The sequence below is a fragment of the Neopsephotus bourkii genome, unplaced genomic scaffold (assembly GCF_033783945.1).
Source record: "Neopsephotus bourkii isolate Nb327-2 ecotype Australia unplaced genomic scaffold, CSIRO-AGI_Nbou_v1 NB_1328, whole genome shotgun sequence".
NCBI lineage: Eukaryota > Metazoa > Chordata > Aves > Psittaciformes > Psittacidae > Neopsephotus > Neopsephotus bourkii.
This window is the reverse complement of record NW_026901808.1, coordinates 1,100,512-1,120,013: the sequence shown is the minus strand read 5'-3', so window position 1 is coordinate 1,120,013 and position 19,502 is coordinate 1,100,512. Positions and strand designations below refer to the sequence as shown.

Sequence of the window (19,502 nt, the reverse complement as noted above, 5' to 3'; positions counted from 1 at the left end):
ATGGCACATCTTTACTCTGCAGATGTGTCACACCATTTTGCCAGAAGGTCATAAACTGTAATTATTTCAATTGCTTATAAATTAAGCTGTATTTTATTAACCTCCTCTTCAGCCTAAGCTGGTATTTAGTGAAAATATTTTTATTTGTGGTAATTTATTAGCTCAGCTGGGCCAAGTCCTCCAAGATGTGTCTCATTTCTGTCTGGTGCATCTCCCACACATCTGCTGCTCCCCCACAGCCACCATCACTGTAGCCAGGGAGCAAGAGGGATCCTTCTGATCATCCAGTTTGGCTCTTCCTACCCACCAAAGACTGGACTATATCGTTAGGTTTTCCCACTGCCAGACATGGTTTTCTGCTTTTATCAACACTGGTCTTATTTCAGATCAAAAGATATGAGAGGACATGGTGTGAATCTCTTAACAGGATGCCTGAGGTCTCAATACTGCATGGGACATGTATGTCAGTGAAAGCCCTTCAAGGCAGTGTCCACAGCCCACAGGATCACAGTCCTCCTGCACTCACACACATGCAAACTGTGGTCTTCACCTCTGAGGTATGAGTGGGAACAGGACTTGCAAAGCAAAGCTCCTTCAGAAATCCCTGTGCTCATTTGCATTTCATGGATGCTTCTTCCTCTTGAGAATCTATACGTCACTGTGGAGGCTCTTTGCTGCCAAACCCTCCATATGTGCTGCAGTAAGGCAGAGCTTCCACCAGGTTTATGTCACACTGTCTAATGATTATTCAGACATCTTCAACAGAAACTCCTTAGTCTGAGCAAATTCCCTTTACAGATGAGAATATTATTGTTAGTGAGCAGAGTTCAGTTTATTAAAAAAGAAAGAGCTAACCAACCTCTAGGTAGCCTATAATGCAGTACTTCTGAGGGCTGTTCATGCCACAGGTTGATGAAGCTGTTAATTGCTTGCTTCGACCCAGGAGAAGGTCCCCAACAGCTGGGTGGCAGGATCCAGAATCACAGTTATCCTGAGCATGCTGGAGTCTTATCAGCACTGACAGCAAAAGAAGATCAAAGAGTGATTAAATGGCTTTGTGTACCCAGCAGGATTCTCCAGACAAAATCGGTTAAATCCCAATATCAGCAGAAAACTAGATTATTCTTTGCTGTACTCCTTTTACACTTAATGATATAATTTGGTAGAATCTCAAAGAGCTTTGATAATGAACACACTTGCTGTAAAATCATTATAAGAAATACAACTAGCATATTGCAGATCTATACAAAAACTGAAATTCACAGCACATTATTGCACAGTAAACATGCCAATCTGCTATCTGCAATAATTTATTATGCTTCCTACCCTGGCATACCCATAGCCAGCACTCCTGCAGCAGAATCACCAGCATGTTTATTGACTCTGTCAGCAAAGACAGGTTTGGGTTAATTCTATTGATTTCTGTTGATTTCCAAGTGCTAATGGTGTAACTGAGACTAGGATTGATGTATTGATGTCAGGGGTCCCTCAGAATTCCTGATGATTAACAAAGAACCCCCATGTCTGATCCCAGAACCCTCTGTTCAGACCCCATGGAATTACACACTAATTACTAATTTTTAATTTAATTAAAAACAATTCAATAATAAATTATTAATAACAAATAGTTACATATTAATTAATAATTAAATAGTTACATATTATTTAATAATTAAATATTTACATATTGATTAATGATTGCAGAGAATAATTCATAGACTCATAAAACAGTTAGGGTTGGAAAGAATGTTAAGATCATCTAGTTCCAACCTCCCTGCCATGGGCAGGGGCATCTCCCACTAAACCATGTCACCCAAGGCTCTGTCCAACCTGGAGTTGAACACTGCCAGGGATGGAGCATTCACAACTTCCTTGGGCAACCCATTCCAGGGCCTCACAACCCTTACAGTAAAGAACTTCTTCCTTATAGCCAATCTAAATTTTCCGTTTAAGTTTGAACCCGTTACCCTTTGCCCTGTCACTCCAGTCCCTAACAAATAGTCCCTCCCCAGCATCCCTACAGCCCCCCTTCAGATACTGGAAGGCTGCTATGAGGTCTCCACGCAGCCTTCTCTTCTCCAGGGTGCACAGCCCCAACTTTCTCAGTCTGTCTTCATACAGGAGGTGCTCCAGTCCCCCTACCATCCTTGTGGCCTCCTCTGGGCTTGTTCCAACAGTTCCATGTCCTTTTTATGTTGAGGATACCAGAACTGCACACAATACTCCCATGTGAGGTCTCAGGAGAGCAGAGTAGAGGGGCAGGATCACCTCCTTTGACCTGCTGGACACGCTCCTTTTGATGCAGCCCAGGATACGGTTGGCTTTCTGGGCTGCAAGCGCACACTGAACCTGGCTCATGTTCATTTTCTCATGGACCAACACCCCCAAGTCTTTCTCCTCAGGGCTGCTCTGAATCTCTTCTCTGCCCAGCCTGTAGCTGTGTCTGGGATTGCTCCGACCAGGTGTAGGACCTTGCACTTGGCATGGTTAAACTTCATGAGGTTGGCATCGGCCCACCTCACAAGTGTGTCAAGGTCCCTCTGGATGGCATTCCTTCCCTCCAGAGTATCAACCGAACCACACAGCTTGGTGTCATCAGCAAACTTGCTGAGGGCGCACTCAATCCCACTGTCCATGTCAGCAACAAAGATGCTGAACAATACCGGTCATAACACCGATCCCTGAGTGACATTATTTGTTACTGGTCTCCAGCTAGACATTGAGCCATTGACCACAACTCTTTGTGTGCAGCCTTCCAGCCAGTTCTTTATCCACTGAGTGGTCCACCTATCAAATTGATGTCTCTCAAATTTAGAAACAAGGATGCCATGCGGGACAGTGTCGAACACTTTGCACAAGTCCAGGTAGATGACATCAACTGCTCTACCCCTGTCCATCAGTTCTGTAAACCCATCATAGAAGGCCACCAAATTGGTCAGGCAGGATTTCCCCTTAGTCAAGCCATGCTGGCTGTCACCAAGCACCTTGTTGTTTTTCATGTGCCTTAGCATGCCTTCCAGGAGAATCTGCTACAAGATTTTGCCAGGCACAGAGGTGAGACTGACTGGTCTGTAGTTCCCTGAGTCACCCATTTTCCCCTTCTTGAAAATGGGGGTTATATTTCCCTTTTTCCAGTCATTGGGAACTTCACCTGACTGCCATGATTTCTCAAATATGATGGCCAGTGGCTTAGCAACTTCATTTGCCAGCTCTTTCAGGACCCACAGATGGATTTCATCAGGTCCCATGGACTTGTGTACATCCAGGTTCTTAAGAGGGTCTCGAACCAGATCCTCTCCTACAGTGGGCCCAAGGTCTTCATTCTCACAGTAATTCTGAATTCTTTAAATAATTGCAGGATCTTTTTTGTGTATTTTGCCTGAAACAGCTTTAAATATTTTCCCCATTATGTTAAGACTTCCCTTACAGGGCTTGTTCTTTTAAACAAGTTCTGTCCTGAAACCCTGAACAGGAATGGGCACCTTGGAGGCTTTATCTGTTCAATTTTACCTGGCTGAACTTGTTATAAAAAGTGTATTAAAGAAACCTCCAACAATTGATACATGAAGATCCCACAGAACACTAGAAACAGTCATGCAATTACAGCAGTAAAAAAGCAGTATTTTACAGCCAGATTTTAGTTTATGGCTTAGGCTATATTTCAGATGATGACTGACACTTGACTCTTAGGTATAAAACAACACATAAGTTTGGTTAGCCAGCTCTTCTTTATTTATGCAGATCCATGCTCATTATTTGTTAGCAAATATTGATTGCCCCTTTCAGGGCCTGATTCAGACTCAGTTACATGTATCTTTCCTTTGTACTTAAAGGATTCGTATCACTCATAGCTCCTAGGCAGAATAGTGGGAAATAAGTACCCACTGTCACATGTGTCTTAATGTGCTTAAAAAAAGCACTTTAATAAAATCTTGCAAAGATGTGTAAATCACATGATAATATTCCAACCCCGGCCTGAGGTAACTGTAACATCTGTACTTACTGAGGTACAACAGGATGGCCAGCCCCAGCTTCATGCCTCCCATGAAACTCAAACTGGTACTGCTGCAAGAGAAGAACTGGTAGGTCATTTGGTGCTCTGCCTCACCAAGGTAAGTCTACACACCCTTGTGTGTAGGCTTACCCAGAGGTAGCCTTTAGTAAAGTGACAGTCATAATAAAACAATACAAAAATCAAAATGAAGCCCTGGCTTTGATTTCGTTGTAGCAAAAATTTCTCATCACAGAAATTTCTGCACTGAAACCAGGATGAAAGCAGAGGGACATGTCACAAAGGCTGTTGGAGAAAACTGAAAACACATTCACACTTAGTGTAAAATAAAAACATAATGCTATCAGCAAAAACATTATAGTATTCAAATACCAGCTATTTAATCTTAACTAGATTCAGCAGGGCTGTTTGGAGAAGTCTAACTCCTCTAGAGGTTCTTCTCTTTCCATTAACTTAAAACAAAGACTGCAGTCCTAATGAAGATGCCACTGAGAAATGCCTGATGTCAGGTGTTACGAATTTTGGAAGAAACAAGATTACAACCACATCTTATAGCAAAGAAAAACTGTTGTATCAATGCAAAAAAACTCATATGGGGGAACCAGAGCATGAACCCAATGGAAGTTTTACTGTTGCATTTATTTCACACCCATTCTCTTTCTGGTTACCAGGAGGAAAGCAAGACTTGCTACCACAAAATCTCTGCTGGAAAAACAGAAGGCAGACATGGATATAAAAGACAGTCCAGCATCCTGTCACCAAGCAGAGCTCTGAAACAACAGCCTGCTCCCCATCTTTGGATCTTCCAACTCTTTCTCCATCTATAGGCACCAGTGAAGCCAGCACACTCTGATGCAGCTTGAGTTGCTGGGGCATCCCTGTGTGAGCATGCCTGAAGTGCCACTTTCTAGCTCCATTGTTGCTCCTCACCTTCATACAGCCATTGCTGTGCTAAATGTTCTAAGATGAATCACCCCTCGCCCTGAGTATGGGCAACATAAGTAAAGGCATTGAAAGTATTCCAGTAGGCTGCATGTAAGTTTGGTTCATGCAGCTTTATACAACCCATGACATAACAGCCATACCTAGATGGCTATTTCAGCAACCACAGGTAGGGAAAGCTACCAAGGATCACCAGCCTTTCATGCTGCTTCAGCTCCTCTCACCTGCCACAACCACAGAGAGCCTGGGTTGTGACAGGGAGACAATGTCAGTGAGCATGGAGCAGCTGAGCCTGGGTCCCAGCTACAGAGAGAGATGGTGGTGAAACCAGTGTGTGAGCAAAACTAAGCAAACAATTTCCTGTTGCATTGTAGTTTAAATTTTATACTCTGCCATAATAATGGACAGACTCAGAGATGACTTAAGCTGCAACCACTGCGATAGCACTGCAGTGAGTATAGATATCCACGGTAAAAATAATCCTGGTAGGTACACGTCCCAGTCCCTATGCTAACACTGTGATGTTCAATACCAATGATACTCTAAACATGACTCCCTTTAACAGAGAAACAAGGACTGGCCAAACCCCAACATATTTTAGTTTCATGCTTAGTAGAAAAATTAAATATTGAAGAGGTCTTACCTGGGTTTCAGACATCCAAGTGTTTTAGCTGGAAATGAGCACAACTGAGGAAAAGCAAGCAAAGGCATACCTGTGTGCTTCAGCTAGAGAAGACAGCACGTCCCCCGAGGCACCAAGGTGGAGGTGAGAATGAGACCCAGCCTGCAACCTGCCAAAGGCTTGATTTGTGAAGTCTTTCTGATGGAACTTCTGGCATCAGCAAATATGTGCAGTGAAAGAAAATTGTGACAGGTTAAGTTCACAGCAGAAAAGTTCATGCAACTGAAAAGGCTGGGATTCTTAAAGTGCTGGCAACAACTTTTTGATTGTTTAATTAATCAGCTGCTGGTCCAGTATGCAATCAAACATCAAAATTGTGGCACTGACTTATCTGAACATTAGCTAGAATGGACAAGTCCTCCCAGCAGGGGTGCAAATGGTGTGAAAGTGCTGATTTGGGGTTTTGTGCCATCCACACAGGTGCAATCAGATGAGGATCACACCCGAAAGATGCGATCACACCTGTGTGGATGTACGGAGCCAGCTTCAGGTTAGCTCAAGCTCTGGATCCCCGCCAGGAGTACTAGGTTTTTTTCAACTTAAGGCTAAAGACAACATGGCAACGAGTCATGGTCGCCACATTTCAGCATAAGCTTTGCCTGTAACTGCCTCCAGCAGCAAGCATGGGGAAGGGTGGTGTGCAGAGTACATTGTGGTCATGGGAAACATGGTGATGGAGCAACTTTACAATGGCATTCACCAGCTCGTGCACAGAACTGGACACTAGGTTTTGGTGCCTTTGTTGAAACCTGTGGCACTTTGATTCCAGTCTTCAGAATGGCAGGTTGTGTTGGGTACACGTTCTTAGTTGTGGTATATTTGTTACCAGTTCTCCTGTGACAGCTTGTAAGGCTTAATTCATGATTGCCTGTAAAGTACCATCACACCCTCAAACAGAAGGCTTTCCGTATGTGCAAAATATGTTTTATAGACTAATCATCACTTTTCTTTTGGTAGCTCCTATTCTTTCAGGAAAAAATAAATACACATGTTCTTTAATCCTATTACAATGCTCAGTATGAAGTGTCCTCTGCCATTACTATAATTGTTCACTCCACCAGGAATAATTCATATACTTTTATTTTCTGAAGTCGTTTTCCTGAAATGCATATGGAACTTACTTGTGGGAGACTTTTTTCAGGCTAATTTAATCTACATTTGTTTTGTATTCATTCATGATTAGTTATTGTACAGGTGGTTTATATTTAGTGTATTTCAATATTAAGAAATAAAAGACTAAAAAATGTATTAAGATAATAATTTTACTTTTTATGTGTAAGCACTATGTCAAGTGCTCTCTGAAACAGTAACATATAACTGGAGAAGGTATTATCATTGTGATGCTACTAAATTACAGAAGGGTTGACATTTTATTAGCATATTTGGTAGGGGATTCAGATTTTGTTACAGAGAAGTTATGTGAGAAGTAAATATCAAGGAAGATTTATTTGCAGAGTATAGCCAGTCCTGTGTTTTGATTTATGTAGGACCCCAAGCAAGAGGGAGGTTTTAAACTGCTTGAGGCAGGGATTAAGAAACTTCTTACTTGCTTTAATCTCTCCACTGGTAGAGGATCTGGATTTATAATGCATCACTTGTCCCATGCTGGCTGGAGGGTAGATAGCATTGGTGTGTGAGTTTTCAAGTCATCACAGGTCCTATGGTTGTCATTTCTTAAGCCCAAGGCATATCCGTAACACACACAAAGGGCAGGAATTGCTAGCACTTCAGAGACACCAGCCAGCAGTGAGGGAAGAGAGCAGGGGTAGAGGCACCAGCCCGCTTCAGAGCCTGGCCCCAGGGTGCTAGATGATGGGCAGCTGGCACAAGCCCCTACAGGTACACATTTTCCTCCAATCAACATCCGGAATGAGAATGTCTCCTTGGATATATGGATTTATTCCCCTGTAATAAAAATACAAAAAACATTAGAAAAAATAAAAAATAATTGCAGTTTTCCTTAATGTTTCAATAAGAAATAAAATTACTTGAGCCTGGGATTATCCTAGCTGAGGACTGATGCCTGTACTGTAAGAACTAAAGTGTACTGAGATTAATGCCATCCATTAAAAATTGGCCAAAACCATAAATGAAGTCAAATGGCCCAAAAAGCAAAACCATCTTGCTACATAACTCTCTTTTGTTTCTTCTCTCACTTCGTCAAGAGTATCTTATCCATAAAGTGTAATTTCTCAATGGCAAAGACTGTATAGACTGCATACTTTTTGGTTTTCTACACATTGGGAGAATGTAGCACTGAACAATAAAACCAGAATGAAGTATAATCTTACAATAAAATACTTATTGTATTTGATAAATCTGATCAGGAGAGTGCTCAGGACAGCAGAAGAACATGCTGCGGAGCTCAGGGGCAGAGGGAGAGGGAGACCATCAAGTCTCCCAGCCTCCTTTCCTCTGCATCGCACCGGCTGGCTGCTCCTCCGTATGTTGCCTCCTGGAGCAAACAGCTGCTTTGAAAACCATAGTTAATAATTGGTTAAAAGAGCTTTTCCACAGTTCAAAAGAAGGTAAAGTCTACTTATAAATTATAAGAAGCTTTTCATTTTCTAACAGTCACAGCACACCATGGTGCCTGTCACCTTTCGTGTGTTTCAGGTGTTTGAAGTCTTTGGTTTTTCCAGCACAAACAAGAAATACAGTTTCACCTTGACTACTCTCTCCTTGGCAGGCATAGCATTGCTGATAGCAGCAATCAACACTACAGACAAAAAAAAAAGACAAGAGCGGGTTTGTTTTAAAATATCAGTGTAATTTTCAAAGTGCTATTCAAGATGCAATATTTCAAATTGTTTCCTAAGGTCCTGACATTTCTAAGCTGGTGGTACAATTGGCAGGATGGGAAGTCTGTCACATACCTTGTTGCCATCTCATGTTTATGCAGAATCGATGAGTTCATGCAGTACAACTGGACAAAGATATTTCTAGGAACCTTCTCACATCAGTAAAATAAAAGTTCCTGTTTTTTTCCACTTTGCATTGCTTTTCCGGCCTATTAATAAGAAATAATTATTCCCCCTAAATTCAAGAGAAAAAAAATAGATTATTGTGCATGGAAACACAGCAGAGTGGACTAGAAAGTTAAAAAAATAAAAGGAATATGCTTAGGAAGAAACAACTGAAGACACATATGAGGAAAAGGAAGCAAAAGGGCTTTTTCAGCCTCCACAAGGTGCTGCAGCCTGGCCACCAGAGCTGCCTCGTTCTTCCCATCTTCCCTCCCAACTAGACCTTCTGGATGACCCCTAAGCATGCTTCAACCTTTATCAAGCTTGGGGGTATTGACAAACTCCATTACCATTACCTATCTGTGCCAGAGCACCAGCAGTGGAGAACTGTTAGATCAGCAGAGCCATATGGTGAATCAGAACTTGTAGGTGCTTTGGGGGGCCTGTTCCCTTACCACAGTCCTTGTAAATAGTCTTTTCCTCCTTGTGCCACTAACCAGGGTTCCTCAGGGCTTGGATATAAGCCTGCTTTTTGCTTTGTACAATGTCAGGATAGCTATGGTGAACTTTCAGATATACTTTTCAAGTGATGATTTATTATACCTGAAAAATAAACTGAAAAAAAAAACATGGACCTGGCACCTTCTTGATGAAAACTGCCTTCCAAATGGGAACATAAAGCAACATCCAGCCTGGGGAGGCACAGATAACCCTCCTCTCTTGGGAAGACCTGCTCTTTTCTTGTACAGAGCAACATTTCCACAGCTGTTCGGAGAAGCTCTGTTGGCTCCACTACAGATTTTGAGACATCAACAAAGACCCAGACTGAAGAAGTGCTTCCCCCTGGAGTATTTGCTCCTATGGGCTGTCATCCACAGCCCTGGATCTTTCTGCTGTGTCCCTATGGACCTTCCACAGGGGAATGAAGGAAAAGCACACCAAAGAGGGCAGATTTCCCCTTTGAAGCACACTCTCTGGGTTCCTGCTTTTATTTGGCCCCATTAAGTCCACATACAAGTTTCCTCTGTAATTATCAAGAGAAAACTGCATTTTGAGGTTCTAATGGAAGTGCTGTAGGCTACATATATATGCTTCATAACTGTAGGAATTAACCATGCACTGTTTCTCTTCTAAAACAGGGTCTCCACTAAAAAGGGAGTATTGTATCAAACCTGCAGAAGTTAAGAGAAGCTATATTTAAACTGATGACTTTATTAGGAATAATCTAAAGTCTCTGCAAATAAGACTACTGGAAAAGATTTTTAAAAGCCAGTGTCTGCTTCACCCATCTCACATTTTAGCTACATGGAAAGGTTTGCTTGTCAGGGCACTGTTGCTCATTTCAAGCTGCTCAAGCTAAGGTGCTTCATATCAGTCACACAAAATGGCTAATTTAAAGACAATCTAACCAAAGATTTTTCCAGAAAGACGTTTCTTCAATTGCCTTCTTCAAGAAAAGAAAACCTGCAAAGTACACACAACACAGGCCTGAGAGTATGGTCCTTCCAGCTCTGCCAGCAAATTCACTTGAGCAGCATGAAGAACACTTGTTGAATTCGATCTAATCTACCTATATGCTTTTAAAGAGTCAATCATACCTTGTTTTAAAATAACAAGCTCTATTTTGGCAAATAAATAAAAGATCAAAGAAACCCCTTAATAAGCCATCGATTAAAATCCTATTATAGGTTTGTAGAATTTAAGTACAATTTGTATGAGGAGCTACGAGAACAGCAGCTTCTGAGTGGAAATCATGGAGCTTTTCAGTGGAAAGCTTTTCCCACAACAGTATCTGTTAATAGGGCATAACAGTGCTTTTATTTTGCTTTAATGGTCTCTGTACTGCTGAAAGTGCTAAGAAAAGATTGTGCTATTTTTATTCACCCAAATTTCTGTGGCAGTGTTCTGTTTTAAAAGTCCTATTATTAGATTTCCCATACCTGTCAGTCTAAATTATCCTATGTATTTTTCTCTAGGTTGAAGTAAGTTCTTCTGCAAAGGTTAAATGGATGTTTAGAAATTATCCTGAGTGCACAGAATCTCTCTGGCCCCTGAGGAACCTTTCTGGCCTACTGGCTGAGAAACATTTTGCTACCAATGCAGAAACCTTTCACACCTTCCATAGTGTGGTCTGTTTAGGAACTAAGATCTATGTTTGGGTTGTTTTGCTTGGGGATAAACAAAAATCAGGAGACCATAATTAAAAAAAAAAAAAAAATAAAATAACAAAAACAAAGGGAGTCAATTCCAAAAGCTCCCCCTCAAAAAACCTAGGAAATTGGGACCACCAGGAGGAGAACCTGACAGACAGAGGATGACAGCTTCAGTTTGAGGACAGGAAAAGAGTGGAGGGGAAAATGTCTCTGTTGTAAGACAATGGCGATGGCAGCAACTGCAAAAGCATCCACTGCAGAGCCACCAAAGCATGGTGGTTCAAAAGCCCCCATGGGAGCCACTGCCTCTGATTCAGTTGGAAGCACAAAGTGAAACCAGCTCTTCCACTGTCCTGGGGAGTTTCCAAACTACTGGTCTCAAAAATGAAAGCCTGCCCTCAGAGTTTCTCCTTTATTTTTACAATAACTAAAAAATTAAGTATAATTGGAATAAAATAATTTTGGTTTATTTAGTCCATTTGGATTAGTAAAAGTAAGATGAACTTTTTTTTTTTCTCATTACTTTGTCGGCTGGAAGAAATAGTTTCTCATGTAATTGGAAAACAAAAGTAGCACAAAATCACTAGAAATCCAAGGAAGTATATTTAGACTTGTAGAAATGAATAAGCTTCAGGAAGCTGCAGAAACAAAGATAGGTACAGTAAAATAACTGGGAAATCTCACATTTTCCATCTGGAGTTACCCACATGTGTGCTACACGTGGTGTCTGGCTGTGCAGCACAACAGCACTCTCACATGGGCCCCTCTCCTGTGGTCACCCACGATGTCCCCAGTTGCAGAAGACAGCAAGCACAGACAACAGGAGACAGGCATTAGACAAACCAGAACTCAGTCAGAAGCCTCAACAGTTATACACACCTTCTTTTGCCTAACCTGGCAGTATAAACAGCTAAACTGACATTTTGGAGACTGTCCCTTTTCAGCTGCAAATGAAACTTAATACAAAGGCTTCTGGGGAGTATTTAAATCTAGCAACATATACATGTTAATTACCTAAAAGTATGACAGAATGATGGCTGGCTGACTCTCAGCCATTTAATTTTATCTGCGTCTATCCTGTAATATCTGGAATCTGTACAAACACAGGAAACATCACATGTAAGTCACACATAAAATAATGATTAGGGGAATGATTACATTTTGTCATGGATTCTAACAATATAAACAGTAGCACAGCAATAACTGCGTGCTGCTGCTGTATTGATTTATACAATTTGCCCAGCATCAAGTACATATAACCTCTGCTTTATCTTTCCCTCAAGTACTTAATTATACCAGATGGGAGAAAGCCAGAAAAATTAATGTCACTCTTCATTTTCCTGACATCCCCTTATCACATAGACAGGAAGCGCTGTCACCACCAGGACAGCTAGGTACTATGGAAACTTAACCAAGCATAGAAAATCCCGGCAGCAAGCCTGGAGAAGGAAATACCTCTTGTTTTCAAACACTGTTACTGAGGTAGCTCCATTTCAGAAGGGAGCAGGAAGCAGTCTTCCACTTGCTAACCATCCATGGGGAGCACATTTCAACAGCAACTGGCTTGCTCGTATGTTGCCAATTCTTCCTCAACAGATAATTTGTGACTATATCCTGAACTTCCAGCAATGGAATCAAGGGAGTAGGTGCCAATGAACACCAAGCCAGATTCACTTCAGAGTCCTTGCTATATCTTGAAGGGTAAAGCAATCTGCAGCAGAAAATAGGGTAGAATAGAACCAGAACCTCAGGGAAGCCAGGGTCAATTTGACATTGGAGATTGAGAGGGTGGGAGAGGGAAGAAAAGCAGCTCATTCAGGTACCCTGGCAGAGAAAAGACTTTTCAGAAGGTCCACAGTTAATCCTAGGGACACAGGCTGGGCAAGGAAGATGTGGAGAGAGCTGGGCAAGGGATTGCAGAGATGTTGAAAGTTGTAGCTAGAATTTGTGGCTTAGTTGGATGGACATGAAAGGAGTGCCATGTGCTAGGAGTTCGGGGAAAAAAACTGTGGCCATGCAGGAACAGAGGCTGAAGCAAACCAGAGCTATCCACAGGTGTGGCCACAGGGTCTCCACGCACTGTGTGGGCAGGTCTGTGGGGAACGCAACATCTGTTTAAAGAGTTGGCATGCACTGGACCTACCCAGCATGTTGAGGTGCTCATGTAAGAGTATCTTGACCCCCTCAGATCACCCTGTAGAAGTGTTCTGAAAATGAATTGAAACCCTGGTGACTGCCACATTACACTTACAATAGACGCAGCTTAATTAACAGTTGTTATTTTTGCCAGGTTCAGCTCTCACCAATCATATTCAGATTGTTACAGAAAGCTACAGGCATGATAAAAATAAATAATAATTAAAAATGAACAAAAAGTACCACCACTAGAACACGGAGTTGATGTTCTTTATTATTAAAATCAGAACAATATTCCTACAAAGTAAAACCTTTCTAGCCATTTGCAAGATTATCTTAGAGCCTGTTTGGCCTGGCAGAACATCAAGAGAACAATTTTCAAGAAAACTCTAAAGATTTATTTCTTGTACAGCCCAAACAATTAAATGTACATACTTCCTTGCACAGATTTCACAGTAAGTTTGGGGACCCTTGTTCTGCCAATTAAGCATCGACTTATCTGCACACTACCAGTATATTTGTAAAACCACAAGGGTCACCACAGCTTGAACATTTTAGATAGAATATTAGTAAGACTATGTCAAGCTTGTCACTATTTAGGAATATCCTAATATTTACATCATTTCACATAAAGCTTATCCAGACCTCTCCCCACCCTGAAAAAGACTTTAGTGACTTTCATGCAATTAACAAATAGCAATGTGTCTTCTTCTATCAAAAGCTAATCATTCATATCCCTCCACTATGCCACGTAACCAATGATACTTTTCAAGACTAAGCTTTATGCTAGGACACAGCACACTTGTAGCAAAGGAGTAAAGAAATATGATTATTTGTGAATACAACTTCAAAGAAGCTTTGAGAGACCTATTTATTAATGGTCATGTGTTTTCTTCAGGAAAACTATGCTCCAAAGAATGGACAACAGAACATCGACATCAAAGAAATACTGATGCTTACAATGCACACTACTGTGTCTTTGTCTCCTGATAGTTACTGGCCTTGTGCTGAGTGTTCAGAAACTTCAAGAAACCATTATATGAAAGGATTAGTGGCTTTATGTAACTTGATAAATTATAAAAATATTTCTATTTTGTAATCATGATCTAACTACTAAAAATAGCCAAGAGGTGATAGATCAGGATTTATTACTAACCTGACATTTGTAATCTAGAGAGGAATTCAGCTCTGTGACTGATGTTCCCTTCCTCCACATACAGACCATACAATCCATCAACAACATATAGGAAATCTCTGCTGAATGAAAGACATGACTTCAAACTGGTTATCTGTCTACACCAAACAATTTAAATTCTTGGGAAAAAGAAAAAAGAAAAAAAAACCCAAACCAAAACCCCAACAAGATTACACTGCATGGTTTTAACCCCAGTTTCCACAGTACTTTGCTGCGTACAGGACTTATCCCACCTCCCCTGAGAGAAGTACGTGCCTTATGCAGCAGCTGTATAAGTTGCATTTTAAATGTCAGTTGACAGAAATATTTAGAAGAAAAATTAGAATTAACTTATCTTCAAAAATTACTTTGTGATAAATTATTTTGGAGTATGCATTAAAACAGTGGTGATTACACAGAATGAAGCTGTCCCACTTGCACAATGAATTAATGGCAAATAGGATTGTTTCAGGTAGCTGAAGTGGCTCCAAAGTATTTTTCCTTTCAGTAAGCTGGATTGCTGCTTTTTGAGACCCTATGAAAAGAAATTTTCATGAAAATAGTTTTAAAAAGGGTGTACCAAAAGACCAGAAGTGGGACAGAAAAACAATGCAGCATAGAAACCAAGGCCTTCTTCCATCACCACGTTGTTTTTATTTAAACCAGCTACAGAGACACCAAGAAAACGGAAGACCATAAATAAGCACCACCATGATAACCACTTACATCACTGCATTGCAATTGCAGCTCCTACTCATGGAGGCACGGTAACTCCAGCCAGGTTTTAGGTAAGCAAATGGCACCATTGGAATCACTGCTACAGTGATGGGGGCAATACCTTGCCCACCCTGTGCCTTCACCGGGCTCACTGGCACAGGGTTACCTCACAGGCAGAAGTCAGAGGTGTGTGGCAATCTGGGGCGACATAAACCGCTTTTAAGCGTTAGCCAAAGTAGGGGACGTATAAACGCCGAAAATCCCCGTCTGATGAGCCAGCCTCGCCGCCTGAGGGCAGCTGTCAGGCACAGCCGCCCCGAGCTAAATACCGGGAACAGCGGCTCAGCAGCGAGCGGCAGTGCAGACGACCCCGCTACGGCAGAGGCTGGGGTTCACCCAGAGCCTTCCCAAGGTGGACCCCGGCACAGGGCGCCGGGGAAGGAGACGGCAGCGGCCGGCGGCCAGCTCCCACCACCCGGCAAGGCAAGACGAGCACAGAGCGGACCCTCCGGCAGCCTCAGCTCCCCTGCTCTTGTGCGCGTGGTGCCTTCTGATTGGCAGAGGGCACCTCCCGCCCACATCGCCACCCGGCGTCTGCCCTGAAGGCCGCCCTCCCTCATGGCTTCCCCTCAGCGCTCTCACTACCTTTGCGGCTGTCCCTCACCATCCTCCTTACCCCAACATAACATCCCTATACCCCCTACTTCTCCCAGCTCTCACCGCTCATCCCTAGGACTGATTTTCTTTCTCTCCACCCACTTTCCAGCCACTCCCACCTCCTCATCTCCGTATTTGCTCTCCTGCACCTGTTATTTCCTTTTCCTTCCTAAATGCCACCTCGATGCCTTCATGTTCCGGTAAAGCGGCTGCTCGCTCCCCATACCCCTGCCTCGCCTCATCCCCTCCGCGCTGCTTCAGTTCTAACGCGCCGCTTAGGCTCTCCCGGCTGATCCCCGCCGCTCCTGCTGCCCGTTCCTTTCCACTCGCCGTTTCTCGCTAACGGTTTCAAAGTGCCTTTTCGGCCGTCGTGAGACACCTGACTGGGCGACTCCAGCAGCAAACGATGGGGTTTGGGTATTTGGGTTTAGTCTCGCAGTGCTTTAGCCAGGTTTTCAGTTTTGCATATCCTGCACATGGCTTCCAGCATGTTAATGCTGAAGTGTGTTGAAGTGCTGGGGGGTATCTGTGAATGTTTACATCTCCTCCTCTTTGGTCTACCATCTCTTTTACCGTCTTTGGTATCAATGTGCTTCATAGCCTAGTATCTCTGGAATTTATTTTTTTCTGTCCTGCTTCAGTTGTGGTCTGACATAGGAGACACCTTACCTGGTTTCCTCTCTTTGCACACATCAAGGGACTTCATAAATTCATAACAGTTAAGAAGTGCTGTGTTTTGGGGAGAAGGCAGCTCTACTTTTACACAGATGACTGCACTCAAGTCTCGGGGCGCTTTGGGATCTTGTTAAATATCGAAGTGAAGCGAGGTGTGTATGTGAGGGGCAGCCCCTTGCCTCGCCTACATAGCTTGCAGTTGACAGCTGGGTTTCTCCCTCCTTCCCTGATCCCTTCAGGCTCCTGGCAGGCACTTGTAGACTGCCATCGAGTCTGATCAGGAGAGCAGAAAACACACAAAGGCCTAAGGTAAGGAGCACAGTTTGAATTAGGACAGTCTGGCACTTGATGGATGCAATATGATCACTGCTAATATTTTTTTAGCACAGTGCAGGCAAATAGATAGTGTCCTTACAATGCAGTGTTCTCACTATATAATTTTCTCTATTTTTCTTAAATCCTGAAAAACGCTTACTGTGTTTTCCCTTGTAAGGACAAACTGCTGCAAGCAGTTTTGTCCCAAGCCACAAGATGTAAGAGGCATCTCGATGCAGAATTGAGTACCAAAGCCAGTTTTTGTCTGTGAGTCGATTTGGTTGCTTTAGTTCGTAGCCTGTAAGAACATCTGTTGAGCATCTCTGATGCACAGCTAATAACCAGATCTATCAGTTGCTCTTTCCAGGCCTCAGTGCTGACAGCATTTCAAGGGAAAATAGGGCTTAGCCAGCAAAATCCCTGGCTGCTGAATTATACCCTATGAGCACTGCCATGTCAATATAAGAGCTTCAAGTGCTGTAGCTAAAGCTTCCTGCTGTTTCTAAGAGGAGGAAACAAATATACAGATAAATATATTTTTGGCCTAGTTATTTCTTGCTTTTAGTATCATTCTCCCCCTCCCCCTTTTCTTTCTGACTCTCTGATCCAACTGTTATTATAGGCACCAAAATAATCACAACAGACTGATCAGTTCCTGTATGTTCCTTGAAACCCACTGCCTATCCCTAAAAACCAAAAACTACTCTTTGAATCTGTACTGTTTTCTCATTTACAGGTTCTTTTTGTTCCCTAATGCTGTAGATATCCAGACAAAGGGTTTTCTTATTCAAATTGTATATACTTTTGCATGCTGCTTGAAACTCTTGTCATGGATCTACTTTTCCCTGTAAATCATTACAAAGAGCAAATCTGTATGAATGCTGTGAAACTCATCATTTTCTGTGGTGCTGGGGTGTGGGTTTAATTTAATTCATCAAAAACACCACTGGTGTCTTCAGTCTCTCTTTTCTGGTGTATGAATACAAATGTTTGGTGTGTATATATATCTTTAAATCTTACATGAAGCACTTTTCCTTGAATAACTTTGATGTTACTAACATGTTTGTATTTCCCAGAAAACAGTGGAGAGCTCTCATTTTGGCTGTAGTGTCTGGTGGCAGCAACATAAACGTAGTCCCATGGTAATGAGTTTGCAAGTCTGGTTTGGTAGCAGCACAACTGTAAAGCCCAAGAAGGGACTCTGTCAGAGAGAATGAATTGCTGCAATTGTAAGGAAAAAATCCGGAGATAAACTAACGTGTCTGTTACTAAGGGGTGAGGTTTGTGGTAAGAGACAGCTCCACCAACACAGGGAAACCAATCTCCATTCGAATTCGAATGTCCATCTTGGGCACAAGATCTTTTTTCCGCTTCAGGTCTGAAAACTGGCTTGTGAGCTTAAAATCTGTCTTTCCACAGTACTTTAGCCCACTGTCTTGAATCCTTTTCCGCTGTAGAAAACCTAAGGAAAGATACTGCCTCTTCCCAAACATTGCCTCCTTTTATATCCACAGCATCTTGAACAGCATTACTGCTGCAAGCTCAGCTTACAATGCTTTTGAAGGTACTTGATGTTCATCACTTCAAACGATCACTCGGTAACCTGCAGCTTCACGAATTCTTTTTGACACCCATTTTGCCCTATTCGGAGCAGTACGCTCCTCCCGTTGGCGTTCCTGTGCTGGCGGCGTTGGGCCCAGCGCCGCAGCAGCCGCAGCTCCCAGACCCAAGTCGCCTGAGGCATCCGCCACGGCTCAGCACCGAAGAGCCCAGCGCGCCGCACGGGCGGGGAACGGCATCTGTTGGATCTACTGACGCGCCTTTCCCTTGAACTGAGCCCACACCCCATGCCGCCGACCCGCTGCTCCCGGAGACAGTACCCGCTGCCGCGGTGGGCGGTGCATGCCCGTGGGGCTGCGAGCATGCGCGCGGGCGGGGCGCCGCCGCCGCCGCTCTCGCCGGCCTGTTCCTCCCGCCGGGCGTCGGTGGCGGAGAGAGCCCGCTTGGGGCCACGAGTGCTGCCATGCTCAGCGTGGCGGGCGCCGAGCAGGGCGTTGCGGCTCCCTTCCCCTCTCTGGCCTCGCCCGCGGCGCTGGGTAACGGCGAGAGAAGCGAGAGGTAGGGGAGGGCGGCAACGAGGCGGTCGGTGCGGCCTGTCCCGTTCGTCCCGTGCCTTGGCCGCCCGGTGCGGCCTGTCCCGTCCCGCGGCTACCCGGTGCTTGGCTGCGGCCGGGAGCTCCCGCGGCCCGCACAGATGTGTGTGTTCCGAGCTGACGGCCGCCTCCTGAAGCTTCCCTCGGCGCGGGAGGGGAGTCAGGCTTGGGGCCGCTCCGTGAGTGTGAGTGGGGGTGCGGGTGTTCGGGCGCTAACCGGCTCCGGTCATGGCTTTGCTTCCAGGTTGTCCGAGTCAGTGCAAACTGCCCGAGCCGCTCAGGTGGGTCTGGGCTATGGATGCTACGGTTTTGAGTGGCGTTTGCGCTATGCTTTTTTTTCTTTTTAATAATCATATATATATATGCACACATGTAATTGGATGTTGGATTAATAATATGTTACCTGGGTAGCAATAGATTCCGAATTTTATACTTGGTGTTTTTGAGGTGTGTGGGGTGAGATGGCCAGGGGGGAGGTATCAGATGTCTGTTTTGGGTTGTAACAGAAAGTGAGTCTGTGGGATTAAAGAAATGAATGAACAAAGTGGATACTTCTAGCTAACTACGAATCTGTATACTTAGTGATGCAGGATGATTTAGAAAGTTTCTTAGTAAAGTGCTCTCAAATTTTCTAGCTTTATTTTATGGAAGTGCTCCTTCCATATCACGTGATGTGCTCTTATGTATGGGATAGCAGAGAAGACATAGGGAGAATGAAATGTTGCTAAATTCACTTTGGTGTAGGACAGCAGCCAATCCCATCGTGTGTTCCCTCCGTGCTAACAAGTGTTGCAGCTCCAGTGTCCAAGCAGCTGCTTTGCCATATCTGTGCACCAGTTTTCCATTTTTTTCTGAAGCTGCTTGAATGGAATTGAGATAATTCTTAAAACACAGTTATGTAGTGTAGTAAGGACAGACCT

The 19,502-nt window shown here is 43.4% G+C and overlaps 2 protein-coding genes and 1 long non-coding RNA gene across 12 annotated transcripts in view; 1 reads left to right on the top strand and 2 right to left on the bottom strand.

Annotated features, from left to right (window-relative positions):
- Window positions 1-5,801, bottom strand: part of LAMB4 (laminin subunit beta 4) — a 48,377-nt gene extending 42,576 nt beyond the window's left edge. For all 5 annotated transcript variants that reach the window (XM_061366248.1, XM_061366247.1, XM_061366250.1 and 2 more), the window contains exons 1-3: window positions 5,668-5,801; window positions 4,004-4,065; window positions 860-1,017 (exon numbers count right to left, since the gene is read on the bottom strand). In XM_061366248.1, the coding sequence (XP_061222232.1) occupies window positions 860-1,017; window positions 4,004-4,046 (201 nt within the window). In that variant the 5' untranslated portion in view covers window positions 4,047-4,065; window positions 5,668-5,801. The remainder of the gene's footprint in view (window positions 1-859; window positions 1,018-4,003; window positions 4,066-5,667) is intronic.
- Window positions 5,802-7,923: 2,122 nt separating this feature from the next.
- LOC133219144 (uncharacterized) lies at window positions 7,924-18,194 on the bottom strand. 4 transcript variants are annotated; one of them, XR_009727362.1, is made up of 3 exons: window positions 17,981-18,194; window positions 8,513-8,672; window positions 7,924-8,355 (listed from the first exon to the last, which is right to left on the bottom strand). It is a non-coding gene; the product is annotated as an uncharacterized LOC133219144 (long non-coding RNA). The 4 variants fall into 4 exon arrangements; XR_009727360.1 differs by lacking the exon at window positions 17,981-18,194 and adding an exon at window positions 14,792-15,035; XR_009727363.1 differs by lacking the exon at window positions 17,981-18,194 and adding an exon at window positions 14,792-15,035 and having other exon boundaries at window positions 8,513-8,646.
- The window catches only part of ERGIC2 (ERGIC and golgi 2), a 24,401-nt gene continuing 20,516 nt past the window's right edge, over window positions 15,618-19,502 (top strand). For 2 of the 3 annotated variants that reach the window (XM_061366246.1, XM_061366244.1), the window contains exon 1: window positions 18,348-18,547. The gene's annotated coding sequence lies outside the window, so the exon portion shown is untranslated. Of the gene's footprint in view, window positions 15,640-18,347; window positions 18,548-19,502 lie in introns of those variants that run through there. The other variant, XM_061366245.1, reaches the window with a different exon arrangement.